The sequence below is a fragment of the Mesoplodon bidens genome (assembly GCF_964165515.1).
Source record: "Mesoplodon bidens genome assembly, chromosome: 8".
NCBI lineage: Eukaryota > Metazoa > Chordata > Mammalia > Artiodactyla > Ziphiidae > Mesoplodon > Mesoplodon bidens.
Genome location: NC_138165.1, coordinates 21,580,473 through 21,598,860, shown reverse-complemented (window position 1 = coordinate 21,598,860; position 18,388 = coordinate 21,580,473). Strand labels below are relative to the sequence as shown.

Genomic DNA, 18,388 nt, shown 5'->3' with positions numbered 1-18,388 from the left:
CAGATATGCCAAGTTCAAAGATAGCCACTTGGAATTCTATTAAATTCCACTTTTAATCAAAGAAGAATCTGACTTAAGTTTTCAAAATTCCAATTCAAGTATTTCAGCATTCTAAGGTGAAAAGAAGCAAGCTTGCTCTTTTATTCAGATGACAACACTAAACTAGTTACTCAAAGAAGACAATTATCTATCTTAATTTGAAATCTCCAGTAAACAAGAATCCACAACACCCTGTTCTAGTTCTTTAATAATCATTCTTCCTGCCAACAAGTGCTTATTTATTTCTAATCTGCGATTGCAGATCACTCTACCTTGTCCAAGCCCTGTATAAATCAGAGGTAGAGTTTAGGAGACAGTTTTTTATCATTCTGCACTTTTAGAAGTGACTTGACTACAAGACTATTTCATGTTCTGCCAACTATTAAAAGCCATGGATTTACTGGTCTCTCAAAATCCAAATGCATGGAACTCCTCTCAGCCCCACCACCTTTTCCTCCCATATGCCCCAGCGTCCTGTCTGTCTAGCACTATATGTCTGCAGCCTGGCTGTGTCAAGTTAAGATCATCAAGTCTTCTTAACTTCTCCAGTTGAGGTGATGGTAAATTGAGATTGTGCTTACAGCTCGATACTCATGAGAAGATGCAGCACAAAGATACTTGAGGTGAACATAATAAAAAGACAGCACTTTCTTGTAGTTCAAGTTTAGTGCTTATGGCAGCCTAGAGGGACACACACAACTTATGTGAACACCTGAAGTTTAGAGGAAAAAGAGATTCAGTTGAAAAGTCCATCATAGTTTATCATGGTTATTTGAGAAAGAGATTTGGATCAAATCTTGCTCCCTACTGAAATATCCTACTTTATTGTGAGCCTTTTAATATTACCTAACTTAATTAAGCACACTCATATGAATAAAAGCTGCAAAAAATGGTTGAATTATCTAAATTATAAGAATTATATTTCTAATCACTACTTGAAGTTATGTTATATACTTATATATTTACTTTCTTTCTTACCTCCCTTTACCACAAGAATGTAAACTCTAAGAAGGCAGGAACTGTTATCTTTTATTGAGCAGTTTAACCCTGGTACTTGGAACAGTGCCTCAAAAATAGTAGTGTCTACTAAGTATAACTCAATAAGTAGTGAATGAATGGATTGTTCTTCGACAGTGAAACATTATTTGGCCATTAAAAATGATATTCAGATCAATGATCACTCAAACTCCTCCTGATTCTGCACTGTAACAGTTACAGCCCTATAACTTTAGTTCATTTATTTGTGTCCTGCTGTTTCATGTCCCTGATAAATGCAAACTACCTTACAAGGTTCTGCAAAGGATATGGAAAGAGACAGAAAGAAGGACAAGCACTTATCATTTCCTTGGTAAATCTTAGAAACATAAAAAGAGAAGCTCAAAAAGCAGGAAATGACAAAACCCAGCATATCAGCCATCTGAAGACACTGGAATTTTTGCAAGGAGCCTGTAAATCTGCATGCATACCAAGCATTATTTGCATCTGAAATACAAAATATATTATGTACATATTGCCTTTCATTTTGCCAACTGTTGTATTATTGATATTTTTAGTTCCTGAATATTTGGTCATTATATATTTTCTCAATGAATGGTTAGTCAAAATCCAACTGCAATCCCTGGGGACATCTGAAAAAAAAAGCTAAACTATAAAACATTAGGAACCACTATTAAGGACAAGTAATAATCGATTTTGGAATAGTACCTACTTAAGATGACAGGATTTGACTTAAACCTTGAAAGAGGGTGAAGAAGAGGAGAATTTTGTGCAATCAGATAAGAGTATGAGTAAAGGTACAGGAGTAGGAAGGACATGACCAAATCAGGGGCAGAATGACCAGCTTTTGTTTGTTTCTTTGTTTTAAAAAATTATTCATTTAGTTATTTATTTTTGGCTGCTTTGGGTCTTCATTGCTGCATGAGGGCTTTTTCTCTGTGGTGAGCAGGGGCTACTCTTCATTGCGGTGCGCGGGCTTCTCATTGCAGTGGCTTCTCTTGTTGCAGAGCACGGGCTCTAAGCACACAGGCTTCAGTAGTTGTGGCACGTGGGCTCAGTAGTTGTGACTTGCAGGCTCTAGAGCACAGGTTCAGTAGTTGTGGCACACAGGCTTAGCTGCTCCATGACATATGGGATCTTCCCGGACCAGGGCTCGAACCCATGTCCCCTGCACTGGCAGGCAGATTCCCAACCACTGTGCCACCAGAGAAGTCCCCAGTTTTTGTTGAGTGTTAACCCTTAAGCTGACCCTGGCAGGCAGACTCACACTCTTTCCCCAAATTTAGACCCTGCTTAAGGAAGAGGCAGAGAATAGAGCTAAAAGTCAGAGACAGTACTTCTCCAATAGAAAAAAATTCCCTGAAGTTGAACCTGAGTTCTGACAGATACTGTGTTGGTAATAGTTTTCTTGTAAATATTGTTTCTTTCTGAAATTCTCAGTCAGACGTAGTCCAGTGAACACACAACATGAAATAGGTCTTGAAGCTCTTGTAGCTTCAGTGATTACACACGACCTGGGTAATAGATGTTAAAAGGCAAATAGTGCACTGACTAGACAGTTTAAATGTAGACAAGATATTGCAATGAACAAGTTATGAAATTCAATCCAAATTTTTTCAGGACTGAAATCTTATTAATTGAATATAACTTGAAATCATGAGCCATCTGCCAGGACTTCTAAAACCTTTTGCCAAACACTGATTTTTTATTCTAATTTTATTGCAACAGTTTCGAAAATCTAACTTAATTGGAATATAGACAGGAAAGAGGGAAAAAGGCCACTTCTTACAATTAGTTAACTCACTGCTCGTTTAACATTTGGGTATCCAAAAGACAATGCAGTATTAATACAAACCACATAACAGAGTTATAGGACCACTAGCCACACATATAATAAGATTTTTGAAAAATAACAATTTGAAAAGCACTTTTGAAAAGTACCTTCATATAGAATCTAACTCTTCATAAGATGACAGAAAAAAACCTGCCCAACTTTGCTTAAGCTGATTTTATTAAATTGACTAGTAACTTGGGGATTGGCTATTACGGCAGAACTGGAGCTTGTAGGCACGTCTAAAGGCTTTCCAAAAAAAAAACAAATTCAATCTTATGCCAGTCCAATACCATGCAAGTCATACATCTCTGGGACCACCAATTTGTTACCCCTATCAGCGTGAAGTATTCAACATCCTCCTGCCCCACTAATGTGAAATTTAATAGCTTTTGCACCCGTGACATCTCACCAGGATCCTACACATTGGCCTTCACAAAATCAGGAACAGTTTAAAAATGTAAGACCAAGAGCTTATGAAATCCTTCCCTTATCTGGCTGTGAGTCTCAGTCCTGCTGCAAATAGCAAAACTCCAGCTTTTGCAAGACTCATTAGCATCATTTGTGCACCATCCTCAACACCAACTGGCAGGGCAGCATCAACCATAACAAGTTCTTGGAATGTGGCCAGTCCTGTGGCAGCCAAGCTCAGCTGGCTGCATCCCAGCTCTGCAGGGTGTCTGAACATGTTGGCACGAAGGAGAATAGCAGGGTAGCTGAACGCTCCAAATTATGAGCTGGAGAGAGGTGATCACAGGCTAAAGAGACCCTATACAGATTAGCCAAAGAACTTCAAGCCACAACTTCTTATATGTCGGCTGTTGGAAAGTAACCGCAATAGACATAGTCTTCATGCAACAATGCAATAAGAAATAGCTCCTTTGAGGCCCAGGTATAGACAATCTAGGAAGGTCAGATAAGAGCCCATGCTTATTTCCATATCCCAGGTTTCCTCTGCTGTGCACATACAACTTGACAGAACTCAAATGTTTGCTCCTATCGAGGTCTCATTACTTTATTCTGCAAAATAACACTTCCTTTTACTCACTCAGGAAAATGAAGCAATAAATTAACTGAATGCAAGGAATCTAGTCATACGACCGAAATCAGCTAGCTTATACATATCACGGAAAAATAGGAACATTTACTGGAAACGCATGAGGTAAACCAGGAAATTCTGACCGTCTCTTCTGTATGATCTGCTTTTGGGTGCAGTTACAATGTGAACTACCAAACTAGTAACTTGTCAGTATGTAACTTAAATTATTAATACGTGCATATGGCAGACTGTATTTCACACAAAACTCTAACCACTACCGATAAAATTCTTGCTAATTCTGCAAAAACTTTAAAGAGCATGATGATTTTGTTGTTGTTGTTGTTGTTGTTTTTGTGTTTTGTTTTGTTTTGTTTTTCCGGTACGCGGGCCTCTCACTGTTGTGGCCTCTCCCATTGCGGAGCACAGGCTCCGGATGCGCAGGCTCAGCGGCCATAGCTCACGGGCCCAGCCACTCCGGGGCATGTGGGATCTCCCCGGACCGGGGCACGAACCCGTGTCCCCTGCATCGGCAGGTGGACTCTCAACCACTGCACCACCAAGGAAGCCCTGATGATTTTTTTAAACATCTTTATTGGAGTATACCTGTTTCATATTGCTGTGTTAGTTTCTGCTTTATAACAAAGTGAATCAGCTATGCATATACATATATCGCCATATCACCTCCCTCTTGCGGCTCCCTCCCACATTCCCTATCCCACCCCTCTATGTGGGCACAAAGCACCGAGCACATCTCCCTGTGTTATGCAGCTGCTTCACGTTAGCTATCTGTTTTACATTTGGTAGTGTATATAGGTACATGCCACTCTCTCACTTCGTCTCAGATTCCCCTCCGCCCTCTCAGTATCCTCAGGTCCATTCTCTACGTCTGCGTCTTTATTCCTGTCCTGCCCCTACATTCTACACAACCATTTTTTTTTTTAGATTCCAAATATATGTGTTAACATACGGTATTTGTTTTTTCTCTTTCGGACTTACTTCACTCTGTATGACAGAATCTGGGTCCATCAACCTCACTATAAATAACTCAACTTAGTTTCTTTTGAGGGCTGAGTAATATTCCATTGTATATATGTGCCACATCTTCTTTATCCATTCATCTGTTGATGGATATTTAGGTTGCTTCCATGTCCTGGCTATTGTAAATAGAGCTGCAATGAACATTGTGGTACAGGACCCTTTTTGAATTATGCTTCTCTTAGGATATATGCCCAGTACTGGGATTGCTGGGTCATATGGTAGTTCTATTTTTAGTTTTTTAAGGAACCTCCATACTGTTCTCCATAGTGGCTATATCAATTTACATTCACACCAACAGTGCAAGAGTGTTCCCTTTTCTCCACACCCTCTCCAACATTTATTGTCTGTAGATTTTTTGATGATGGCCATTCTGACTGGTGTGAGGTGACACCTCATTGTAGTTTTGACTTGCATTTCTCCAATCATTAGTGATGTTGAGCATTCTTTCATGTATTTGTTGGCAATCTATATATCTTCTCTGGAGAAATGTCTATTTAGGTCTTCTGCCCATTTTTGGATTGGGTTGTTTGTTTTTTTAATATTCAGTTGCATGAGCTACTTGTAAATTTTGGAAATTAATCCTTTGTCAGTTGCTTCATTTGCAAATATTTTCTCCCATTCTGAGGGCTGTCTTTCATCTTGTTTATGGTTTCCTTTGCTGTGCAAAAGCTTTTAAGTTTCATTAGATCCCATTTGTTTATTTTTGTTGTTATTTCCATTTCTCTAGGAGGTGGGTCAAAAAGGATCTTGCTGTGATTTATGTCATAGAGTGTTCTGCTTACGTTTTCCTCTAACAGTTTTATACTGTCTGGCCTTACATTTAGGTCTTTAATCCATTTTGAGTTTATTTGTGTGTATGGTGTTAGGGAGTGTTCTAATTTCATTCTTTTACATGTACCTGTCCAGTTTTCCCAGCACCACTTATTGAATAGTCTGTCTTTCCTCCATTGTATAGTCTTGCCTCCTTTATCAAAGATAAGGTGACCATAAGTGTGTGGGTTTATCTCTGGGCTTTCTCTCCTGTTCCACTGATCTATATTTCTGTTTTTGTGCCAGTACCATACTGTCTTGATTACTGTAGCTTTGTAGTAGAGTTGGAAGCCAGGGAGACTGATTGCTCCAGTAGTAGAGATGGAAGTCAGGGAGACTGATTGTTCCAGCTCTGTTTTTCTTTCTCAAGATTCCTTTGGCTATTCGGGGTCTTTTGTGTTTCCATACAAATTGTGAAATTTTTTGCTCTAGTCCTGTGAAAAATGCCATTGGTGGCTTAATACGGATTGCATTGAATCTGCACATTGCTTTGGGTAGTAGAGTCATTTTCACTATGTTGATTCTTCCAATCCAAGAACATGGTATATCTCTCCACCTGTTTGGATCATCTTTAATTTCTTTCATCAGTGTCTTATAGTTTTCTGCATACAGGTCTTTTGTCTCCTTAGGGAGGCTTATTCCTAGGTATTTTATTCTTTTTGTTGCAATGGTAAATGGGAGTGTTTCCTTAATTTCTCTTTCAGATTTTTCATCATTAGGGTATAGGAATGCAAGAGATTTCTGTGCATTAATTTTGTATTCTGCTACTTTACCAAATTCATTGATTAGCTCTAGTAGTTTTCTGGTAGCATCTATAGGATTCTCTATATAGTATCATGTCATCTACAAACAGTGACAGCTTTACTTCTTTTCCGATTTAGATTCTTCTTTTCTGATTTGGATAACTTTTATTCTTTACTTTCAATTTTGATTCCTTTTATTTCTTTTTCTTCTCTGCTGTGGCTAAAACTTCCAAAACTATGTTGAATAATAGTGGGGACAGTGGACAACCTTGTCTTGTTCCTGATCTTAGTGAAAATATTTTCAGTTTTTTCACCATTGAGAATGATGTTGGCTGTGGGTTTGTCATATATGGCCTTTATTATGTTGAGGTTCCCTCTATGCCTACTCTAGAGGGTTTTGATCATAAATGGGTGTTGAATTTTGTCAAAAGTTTTTGTGCATCTATTGAGATGATCATATGGTTTTTCTCCTTCAATTTGTTAAAATAGTGTATCCCACTGATTGATTTGCATATATTGAAGAATATTTGCATTCGTGGGATGACCCCACTTGATCATGGTGTATGATCCTTTTAATGTGCTGCTGGATTCTGTTTGCTGGTATTTTGTTGAGCATTTTTGCATCTATGTTCATCAGTGATATTGGCCTGTAGTTTTCTTTCTTTGTGACATCTTTGGTTTTGGGATCAGGGTGATGGTGGCCTCGTAGAATGAGTTTGGGAGTGTTCCTCCCTCTGCTACATTTTGGAAGAGTTTGAGAAGGATAGGTGTTAGCTCTTCTCCAAATGTTTGATAGAATTTACCTGTGAAGCCATCTGGTCCTGGACTTCTGTTTGTTGGAAGATTTTTAATTCCAATCTCTATTTCAGTGCTTGTGATTGGTCTGTTTTGTTTATATTTTCTATTTCTTCCTGGTTCAGTCTTGGAAGGTTGTGCTTTTCAAGGAATGTGTCCATTTCTTCCAGGTTGTTCATTTTTTTGGCATATAGCTGCTTGTAGTAATCTCTCATGATCCTTTGTATTTCTGCAGTGTCACTTGTTACCTCCTTTTTCATTTCTATTTCTATTGATTTGAGTCTTCTCCCTTTTTCTCTTGATCAGTCTGGCTAAAGGTTTATCAATTTTGTTTATCTTCTCAAAGAACCAGCTTTTAGTTTTTGACCGCTGCTATCATTTCCTTCATTTCTTTTTCATTTATTTCTGATCTCATCTTTATGATTTCTTTCCTTTTGCTAACTTTGGAGGGGTTTTGTTCTTCTTTCTCTAATTGCTTTAGGTGAAAGGTTAGGTTGTTTACTTGAGATGTTTCTTCTTTCTTGAGGTAGGATTGTATTGTTATCAACTTCCCTCTTAGAACTGCTTCTGCTACATCCTATAGGTTCTGGGTCGTCATGTTTCCGTCGTTATTTATTTCTAGGTATTTTTTTTATTTCCTCTTGGATTTCTTCAGTGATCTTTTGGTTATTTAGTAGTGTATTCTTTAGCCTCCATGTGTTTGTATTTGTTGCAGTTTTTTTTCCTGTAATTGATATCTAGTCTCATAGCACTGTGGTCAGAAAAGATACTTGATACGATTTCAATTTTCTTAAATTTACCAAGGGTTGATTTGTGGCCCAAGATATGATCTATCCAGGAGAATGTTCCATGAACCCTTGAGAAGAAAGTGTATTCTGTTGTTTTTGGATGGAATGTCCAGTAAATATTAATTAAGTCCATGTTGTTTAATGTATCATTTAAAGCTTGTGTTTCCTTATTTATTTTCAGTTTTGAAGATCTGTCCTTTGGTGAAAGTGGGGTATTAATGTCGCCTACTATGATTGTGTTACTGTCGATTTCCCCTTTTATGGCTGTTAGGATTTGCCTTATGTTTTGAGTGATCTTATGTTGGGCGCATAAATATATACAATTGTTATATCTTCTTCTTGGATTGATCCTTTGATCATTATGTAGTGTCCTTCTTTGTCTCTTGTAATAGTCTTTATTTTAAAGTCTATTTTGTCTGATATGAGAATTGCTACTCAAGCTTTCTTTTGATTTCCATTTGCATGGAATATCTTTTTCCATCCCATTACTTTTGGTCTGTATGTGTCCCTAGGTCTGAAGTGGGTCTCTTGTAGACAGCATATATACGGGTCTTGTTTTTGTATCCATTCAGCCAGTCTCTGTCTTTTGGTTGGAGCATCTAATCCATTTACATTTAAGGTAATTATCAATATGTATGTTCCTGTTACCATTTTCTTAATTGTTTGGGGTTTGTTATTGCAGGTCTTTTCCTTCTCTTGTGTTTCCTTCCTACAGAAGTTCCTTTAGCATTTGCTGTAAAGCTGGTTTGGTGGTGCTGAATTCTCTTAGTTTTTGCTTGTCTGTAAAGGTTTTAATTTCTCCATCGAATCTGAATGAGATCCTTGCTGGGTAGAATAATCTTGGTTGTAGGTTTTTCCCTTTCATCACTTTCAATACGTTCTGCCACTCCCTTCTGGCTTGCAGAGTTTCTGCTGAAAGATCAGCTGTTAACCTTATGGGGATTCCCTTGTATGTTTTTTGTTCCTTTTCCCTTGCCACTTTTAATATTTTGTCTTTGTATTTAACTTTTGATAGCTTGATTTATATGTGTCTTGGCATGTTTCTTGTTGGATTTATCCTGTATGGGACTCTCTGCGCTTCCCGGACTTGACCATTTCCTTTCCCATATTAGGGAAGTTTTCAACTATAATGTCTTCAAATATTTTTTCAGTCCCTTTCTTTTTCTCTTATTCTGGGACCCCTATAATTTGAATGTTGGTCCATTTAATGTTGTCCCAGAGTTCTCTGAGACTGTCCCAATTCTTTCCATTCGTTTTTCTTTATTCTGCTTCGCAGTAGTTATTTCCACTCTTTCATCTTCCAGGTTACTTATCCGTTCTTCTGACTCAGTTATTCTGCTACTTATTCCTTCTAGAGAATTTTTAATTTCATTTATTGTGTTGTTCATCATTGTTTGTTTGTCTTTAGTTCTTCTAGGTCCTTGTTAAACGTTTCTTGTATTTTTTCCATTCCATTTCCAAGATTTTGGATCATCTCTACTATCATTACTCTGAAATCTTTTCAGGTAGACTGCCTATTTCCTCTTCATTTGTTTGGTCTGGTGGGTTTTTACCTTTCTCTTTCAACTGCTGTGTATTTCTCTGTCTTCTCATTTTGCTTAACTTACTGTGTTTTGGGTCTCCTTTTCTCAGGCTGCAGGTTCGTAGTTCTTTTTCTTTTTGGTGTCTGCCCCCAGTGGGTAAGGTTGTTTCAGTGGGTTGTGTAGGCTTCCTGGTGCAGGGGACTGGTGCCTGTGTTCTGGTGGATGAGGCTGGATCTTGTCTTTTTGGTGGGTAGGACCATGTCCAGTGGTGTGTTCTGGGGTGTCTGTGAACTTATTATGGTTTTAGGCAGCCTCTCTGCTAATGGGTGGGGTTGTGTTCCTGTCTTGCTACTTGTTTGGCATAGGGTGTCCAGCACTGCAGCTTGCTGGTCATTGAGTGGAGCTGGGTCTTAGCATTAGGATGGAGATCTCTGGGTGAAGTTTGGCCCTCTGATATTACACGGGGCAGGAGGTCTCTGGTGGACCAATGTCCTGAACTCGGCTCTCCCACCTCAGAGGCTCAGGCCTGACACCTGGCCAGAGCACCAAGACCTTGTCAGCCACACAGCTCAGAATAAAAGGGAGAAAAGAAAGAAAGTAAAAAATAAAAAATAAATAAATAAAAATAAAATAAAGTTATTAAAATAAAAAATATATATATTATTAAAAACTTTAAAAAGTAAAAACAAAGAAAGAAGACAGAAACCAAACCACAAAAGAAATTCACCAATCATAACAAGCGCTAAAAACTATACTAAAAAAAAGAAATGGACAGACAGAACGGTAGGACAAATGGTAAAAGCAAACCTATACAGACAAAAATCACACAAAGAAGCATATAGACACACACTCACAGAATGAGAAAAAGGAAAAATATATATATATATATATATTTATAAAAAAAAAAAGGGAAGAGAGCAACCAAATCAATAAACAAATCTACCAATGATAATAAGCTCTGAATACTAAATTAAGATAAACATAAAACTAGAAACAAATTAGATGCAGAAAGCAAACCCCAAGTCTATAGTTGCTCCCAAAGTCTACCACCTCAGTTTTGGGATGATTCGTTGTCTATTCAGGTATTCCACAGATGCAGGGTACATCAGGTTCATTGTGGAGATTTAATCCGCTGCTCCTGAGGCTGCTGGGAGAAATTTCCCTTTGCCATCTTTGTTCACAGAGCCCCTGGGGTTCAGGTTTGGATTTGGCCCCATCTCTTTGTGTAGGTTGCCCTCTGGCATCTGTTCTTCACCCAGACAGGACGGGTTTAAAGGAGCGGCTGATTAGTGGGCTGTGGCTCACTCAGGCCTGGCGGGGGAGGGGTACGGAATGCGGAGCCAGCCTGTGGCAGCAGAGGCTGGCGTGATGTTGCAACAGCCTGAGTTGCACCGTGTGTTCTCCCGGGGATGTTGTCCCTGGATCATGGGACCCTGGCAGTGGCGGGCTGCACAGGCTCCTGGGAGGGGAGGTGTGGATAGTGACCTGTGCTTGCACACAGGCTTCTTGGTGGCTGCAGCAGCAGGCTTAGCATTTCATGCCCGTCTCTGGTGTCCATGCTGGTAGCTGCGGCTTGCGCCCATCTCTGGAGCTCATTTAGGAGGTGCTCTGAATCCCCTCTCCTCGCACACCCTGAAACAATGGTCTCTTGCCTCCTAGGCAGGTCCAGACATTTTCCAGGACTCCCTCCCAGCTAGATGTAGAGCACTAGCCCCCTTCAGGCTGTGTTCACGCAGCCAACCCCAGTCCTCTCCCTGGGATCCAACCTCTGAAGCCCGAGCCTCAGCTCCCAGCCCCCACCCACCCCGGCAGGTGAGCAGACAATCCTCTCAGGCTGGTGAGTGCTGGTCGGCACCAATCCTCTGTGCAGGAATCTCTCCCCTTTGCCCTCTGCACCCCTGTTGCTGTGCTCTCCTCCGTGGCTCTGAAGCTTCCCCCACAGCCACCCCTCGTCTCCACCAGTGAAGGGACTTCCTAGTGTGTGGAAACTTTTCCTCCTTCACAGCTCCCTCCCAGAGGTGCAGGTCGCGTCCCTATTCTTTTGTCCTTGTTTTTTGTTTTTTTCTTTTGCCCTACCCAGGTACATCAGGAGTTTATTGCCTTTTGGGAAGTCTGAGGTCTTCTGCCAGCGTTCAGTAGGTGTTCTGTAGGAGCTGTTCCACATGTAGATGTATTTCTGATGTATTTGTGGGAAGGAAGGTGATTTCCATGTCTTACTCCTCCACCATCTTGAAGCCCAGCCCCGAGCATGATGATTTTAAAGTCACTGAAAGGGAAGTTTCTAGGCAGAGCCTGGATGACCATCTGTCAGGTGGATTCCTGCATTGGATGAGGGCAGGGTAGGTGGGAAATGGACTTGGTGACCTTTCTCAGAGCTGCCATCAACTATTACATGATACAGCACAGTCACTGAAACTTAGGTATGTATCGAATTTTCAAGAAACACAACATGATCCTATGGACAATTATGTTAGGGATATAAATAGACTAGAAATGAACGCACCGCATTTAATTTTTAATTTATCTCAGGCAAATAATTTACTGATTCTAATATTGCAAAATGGTTTGGAATTACACCAAACATAACACAGCTGATAATCTCCAGAAGTTGACATTTTAAGATATCAGGACATACAAATCACATTATGCTAAACGTGCAATAAATTTACCACTACCCATATGGACGATGACATAGCAGTTGTATGTATAAAGTAAAATAACAAATACGGTTCAAATTATTTTCTTTTGGGTTTGAAGTAGATGGTGAGATTTCATGGAGCTCATTTATTGATAATAAGTGCTACCCTAAGCACTTTACATCTGTGCTCTGTTTTACTCCTCACAATGCTAGGAGGTCCTGAGGCTAACAGGGATGGGGCAACTTGCTCAAGGTCACTGAGCTAACATGTAGCAGGCAAAGACTTGAACCTGCCCCAAAGGCTCTCTGATCTGGTGCCCCTCACCTAACCCTAAGCACTGTGCTTCCATTTCCCTCCCGTGTTTCCTTACTTGCAGGCAACACTGAAACTTCTGTTGCTGGAGTTTATACTGGTAAATGCGGGAGGAGGTTCTCTGAAGCCTGCCTAGCAGACTAAGGCAAAGCAATTTGAGTTTTAAAATGTGAATTGAACAAATCTGGCAGGGCTCTGTGAAGAGTGGTATATGTACGTTGCTACCGTTGTAAATGGGTTCGGTATTTCCGAAAGCTATCTGATAACTTGGAATAAGAGCTATAAACTTTTCTTGCCCTTTGACGCAGTAATTTCCTTCTCTAGAATATAACCCAAGGAAATAACACAAAAGAAAAAGGTGACTTGTTCAAGATGTTCATTCAGGGGCTATTTGTGTTAGTGAAAAACTGGAAACAACCAGAATTTCCAGTAATAGGACAATGACTGTGCAAGCTCAACAACATAGAAAAAGAAGAAAACTTTATAATCTCTAAAAATGGCAAATGTAGACTACATTCACATGTGGACACATATGTAAGAAATTACTTTAAAAAGTAGAATACGGGCTTCCCTGGTGGCGCAGTGGTTGAGAGTCCGCCTGCCGATGCAGGGGACACGGGTTCGTGCCCCGGTCCGGGAAGATCCCACATGCTGCGGAGCAGCTGGGCCCGTGAGCCATGGCCGCTGAGCCTGCGCGTCCGGAGCCTGTGCTCCGCAACGGGAGAGGCCACAACAGTGAGAGGCCCGCATACCGCAAAAAAAAAAAAAAAAAAAAAAAGTAGAATACAAATTGGTATAAGCATAATCTTGTACAATCAAGTAAAACAGTATGTGCATAAACAATCACACAAGAGAATTGTGAATTTATAAAGAAGTATATCCCTCACTTCGCTGTTGAAACTCCAACAGTGAAACTGGCATATACATTGTGTTTAATAAAAACTTAGAGACTGGGTTTCCCTGGTGGTGCAGTGGTTGAGAGTCCACCTGCCGATGCAGGGGACACGGGTTCGTGCCCTGGTCCAGGAGGATCCCACATGCCGCGGAGTGGCTGGGCCCGTGAGCCATGGCCGCTGAGCCTGTGCGTCCAGGGCCTGTGCTCCGCAACGGGAGAGGCCACAACAGTGAAAGGCCCACGTACCGCAAAAAAAATAAATATATAAAAAACTTAGAGACTTAAATTATACAAAGGTAATTTCTTAACTGAGACCTGCCTGTATCTTACACATATTAACGTTGTATCAGTAAAAGCTAATCTTTTATGAGCACTTACTAAGTGCTAGGTGCTTTTCCAAGTTCTTTCCTTGTATTTTCTCATTTAACCCCGTATAGCCTTAGGAGATACGTATTATTATTATTATTATTATCTCTCTCCTAAAAGGAGGAAATGGGAGCATAGAGAAGCTATGTAACTTGCCCAGGGTTACACAGGCTGTGGCTGAGATGGAACTTCAACCCAGGTAGACTCACTATCTGGACTGTATGCACCCATTATGCCACAATGTTTTCTCTTATTTGAAAAAAAGTTTCTAGATCTTGTTCTTTCCCATTAATCATTTCTAGATTTTGTTTTCTGCTTTTCTTCTTCACCACTCTTGTTTGGTTTACAATATATAGAATTCTTGCACAAAAGAGCCAGATACAAAATTTGAGATAAAAATATTCTCCATCCAGTGTCACCTGCAAGAACACAACCTACCTGACCTAAGTGGTAAGGTTTTTTTCCCAAGAAGTGAGACTAAAGTAGGGTTTTTTAATCAGGTGAGGAAATCATAGAGCTTGGAAAATAAAATGCTACTGTGGGTACATGGGATAATTGCAGAGGAGAAAAAATATAACATTTGAGCAAGGAAATACTCAAATGAAGTTAAACCTAAGAAATAAATTGGCTGGGGATAAGTGACAAATATAGAATAACATTTTGAAACTCTTTGGGAAAATGATAGTTTAAAAAAAAGTTTATGTTTACATTTGCCTAGTTTCTTATATTTTACAAAGTTTTTGTTAATGATTACTGAATTATCATACTGTAGAATGGTAGACAGTCTAGTCAACAGAAGAGGAAACAAAGTCAGAGGTTAAGTGGCTCACCCAGAGCAGGCTGCTTGTCTCTAGCCGAGCTGGAGCTCAGTCCCAGCTCTCGTACTCAGGAGAGCTAAGCATTGATGCTGTTCAAGACAGGGACAAAGCTCTGTGCATACCTTCCCTTTAAACCGTCCAGAGCTCATGAAGCCCTACATCGTAAGTATAAATCCAATGAGAAAAGTCCAGAAAACAAATCTAACATAAATGGAATCACAGATGAAAATTAAATATATAATGGGATCCTCTTAAATGAAAGAGACAGAGTGAAGGCAGGACTAATATCTGTGTATAAACTCAATGGTTTGGGAGATGTGGGCATGTGGCTGTTATGTTTAGAAAGACAAAGCTCAAATCCTTCTATCTAAGTCCTTATAAGAGGGACATAATTATAGGACTCTGTCATCTTCGGTACAAAATGCACAAAATAAAATTTTTGTTCTATCTGTACATCCCATGGGAACATTTGCATAGTGAATGAGGTAGACTATATTTTATATGTTCCTAAACAGCCTCACCTTCTCACCTGGCTCTGTCTTAGGGAAGCCTACACTTTCTTCAGAGATCAGATCAAAGCCTCTTCAGATTCTTCAAGTAAGACTCATCCTCCCTTTCCTAGGCCATCACAGCATGTCCTAGAACATCTTACTGCTGACCTTGCCTTCCTCCTTGTGCAGTTCTTGCATGGCATAGCACATCTGGGATTTATCTTTGTCTCTTATGGCCCCAACACAAGTGTCTTGAACACTGTAGTTGATTATTGAATTGGTAAGACCTTGCCTGAGGTCCTATTATGCTCTAAGAGTTTATAAACATTTTCTGGGATCTGGGTTGCTCAAATTTGACTACAGAAATGACCTCAATAAAGGACTCACTTCACACTTAAAAAATCTTGTCTCCTTATAATCATATTTTATGTTGACCTTTTATACCAGAACATTTGCATTCATTTAATGCATTAGTAATCAGCACTGGCAAATAGCAACCTCATAGCCAGAAGGTTGAATTATAAAGTGTCTTTTATAATCAAGTAAGAGTATGGCAGTCATCAAACTTAAACAAACTAACTTGAGATTTGCTTTTACCACAAATCTTATAAATATTCCACCAGATTCTATTCAATAAGAAGGTAAGAGATTCAAAGCCACAACTTAAGCTCTTTGAAGGTCTCTCTTTAAAATGAGCTGGTGAATAAAATGCTGGTGAGAGAACTCAAAATTTCAGAGCAAAAAGTACATCACTCTACCAAGGCCAACTGCTCTTCATGGACACAAATAATGTTCTTTTTATTAGCAATTTGGAGTAACAATTAAAAACATTCATTTTATTGAGATTTTTATTTAAAAACTGAGAAAACAGTTCTTCACAGTAATTATGAAACTATAAGAGAAAATGCTGAGCTTCTGAAACACAGTAATCATCCTAACTCCCCTATCTTTCCCTGGGCCATGTGTGGTAGTGCTGTGATCCTCAATTAAAAAGCTTATTTATAAGGAAGATAAAGACTAGGGAATAACAAGAATACTACTAGTGCTTGCAATGAAAAGTAAGCTAAGAAGAAGATGAAGTAATTATTTTCAATTACACCACATTCTACAAAATAGCAAAGAACTCCCATCACATTTCGTGTAATATGAGAAAAAGCTCTTTGATCCATGAATGGGCTAATCCAACAGCTATTCACCTAATTCCTGTCCTTTTCAGGGAGAATAGCAATCAGTGATCAAGAAGGAAAGTACAAGTCAGAAAAAGCATGAAATCTTACTTTTTCATCATCTTCAGTAAATGGAGCTCCTTCAGGAATCTTATTTATCGCTTGGGCCACACCAATAATCTCACCATCACTGCTTCGGATAGGCATGCACAGTAATGATTTTGTCTTGTATCCAGTTAGCTTGTCAATTTCATCATTGAATCTTCGATCCTAAAAGTAAGACAGAGAGGGCATCATTAACTGCATTTGCATTGTTGTCAGGGAGAAAGAGAGAGAATGTTTCTGTGTGTGATACCTTATCACTGGGAACTTCACCCCACGGATTTTTAATAACAAGAACAGATTTGATTTCATGTTGAATTCACCAAAGGAATATAAATGAAAATAAATCACCACCATAGTTTTTAACCATGGTAAAGGAAGAGAGAAACTTTAAACCCCACTACAACAATATATCAAAATTGGGGAAGGGGCAAATGTTTTTAATAGAACTTCACACTGTGCTATTTATTAAAATATGTTATTTCACATAGAAAACTAGCTATGAAGTATCATGTAAGAAATATATATTAAGCATTATGAAAAAGTATGCAGAAAAAGCAATATGTTTCCTTGGTCAAAATGATCCTATGAAAAAAACAGAACTTATGAGCCCATACTGATACTTTTTAAATATTTTTTAAATGTTTTTAATGTGGTGGGTAGAGAGGAGGTAAAAGGCTTCTTTACAGAATGTCAGCTAAAAAATGTAGGAGGACTGATAAAATTATATAATATCTATTTTGCAACTACAGACACAATAATGGATACAAGCAAGGATCATCAATAGATGCCAATACCATTGGATGAAAAACTGTTATTAAACAGGGTATTCACTTAGTCTCAAAGTGCCTCATTAAATTCAAAGAGAAAAAGATGTCTTTACCATTATCTGGTGGACATATTAAACAAGTAATCAAACTTAGCATCACCATTAATGAGACAAAACAGCACCATGTGTGCCTCCTAATGTGATGCAATAAGGACACAGCATCATCAAGAATGTGGAATGTTCTTGTCAAAGAGCTGAATCTGGTCATTCAGGAAAAGAAAATTAAGAAAAACGCAGATTATTGCTCATTCTATCAGAAGCCTGGGGCTTCCCTGGTGGCGCAGTGGTTGAGAGTCCGCCTGCCGATGCAGGGGGTGCGGGTTCATGCCCCAGTCCGGGAAGATCCCACATGCCACGGAGCAGCTGGGCCCGTGAGCCGTGTCCGCTGAGCCTGCGCATCTGGAGCCTGTGCTCCGCAGCGGGAGAGGCCGCAACAGTGAGAGGGCCGCGTACCGCAAAAAAAAAAAAAAGAAGCCTGACCTGCACTTTTCAAAAATGTCAATATCAGGAGAGATGAAATAAATTAAAAATAAAGATAAAGCCATGGGAGCTGTGCTGGCTTAAAGAAGACTGAAGAGACCTGAAACCTAAATGAAATGTGAGATCCTTCATTGAAAATTGTTATGCAATTTGGGAGGAAGACAATTAGAGAAAGTTGAACAAGGACTTTATATTAGATAATATCATTGTATCAATATAAATTTTGTTGGGTGTGATAGTGGTATTGTAATTATGTAGGAGAATGTTATTTTTAGGATATACATGCTAGAGTATGTTGAGGTGAAATGTCATACTACCTTTAACTTACTTTCAAATGGAAAGAAAAAGAAAGAAAAGGAAGGAAGGAAGGAAGGGAGGAAGAAAGAAAGAAAGAGAGTGACTTCCCTGGTGGTCCAGTAGTTAAGGCTCCGTGCTTCCGCTGCAGGGGGCACGGTTTTGATCCCTGGTTGGGGAACTAAGATACCACATGCCGAGTGGGCCAAAAAAAAAAAAAGGAAGAAAGGAAAGGAAGGGAAGGGAAGGGAGAAAAAAGAAGGAAGAAAGGAGAGTGAGAGAGAAAAGACTGGCTCCTAAAAGGGTAATAGGGACTAAAAACATTCCAAGGAAGAAGATAAACTGGATCCAGGCTCACTGCTTCAAGCCAGGGGCTGAAGTGAGGCTTCTCCCA

The 18,388-nt window shown here is 39.5% G+C and overlaps 1 protein-coding gene across 1 annotated transcript in view; it reads right to left on the bottom strand.

The window, feature by feature from the left end:
- Positions 1-18,388, bottom strand: part of PDE11A (phosphodiesterase 11A) — a 454,637-nt gene that overhangs the window by 377,970 nt on the left and 58,279 nt on the right. Inside the window, exon 2 of the mRNA XM_081242289.1 lies at positions 16,401-16,559. Coding sequence (XP_081098415.1) covers positions 16,401-16,559 — 159 coding nt within the window. The remainder of the gene's footprint in view (positions 1-16,400; positions 16,560-18,388) is intronic.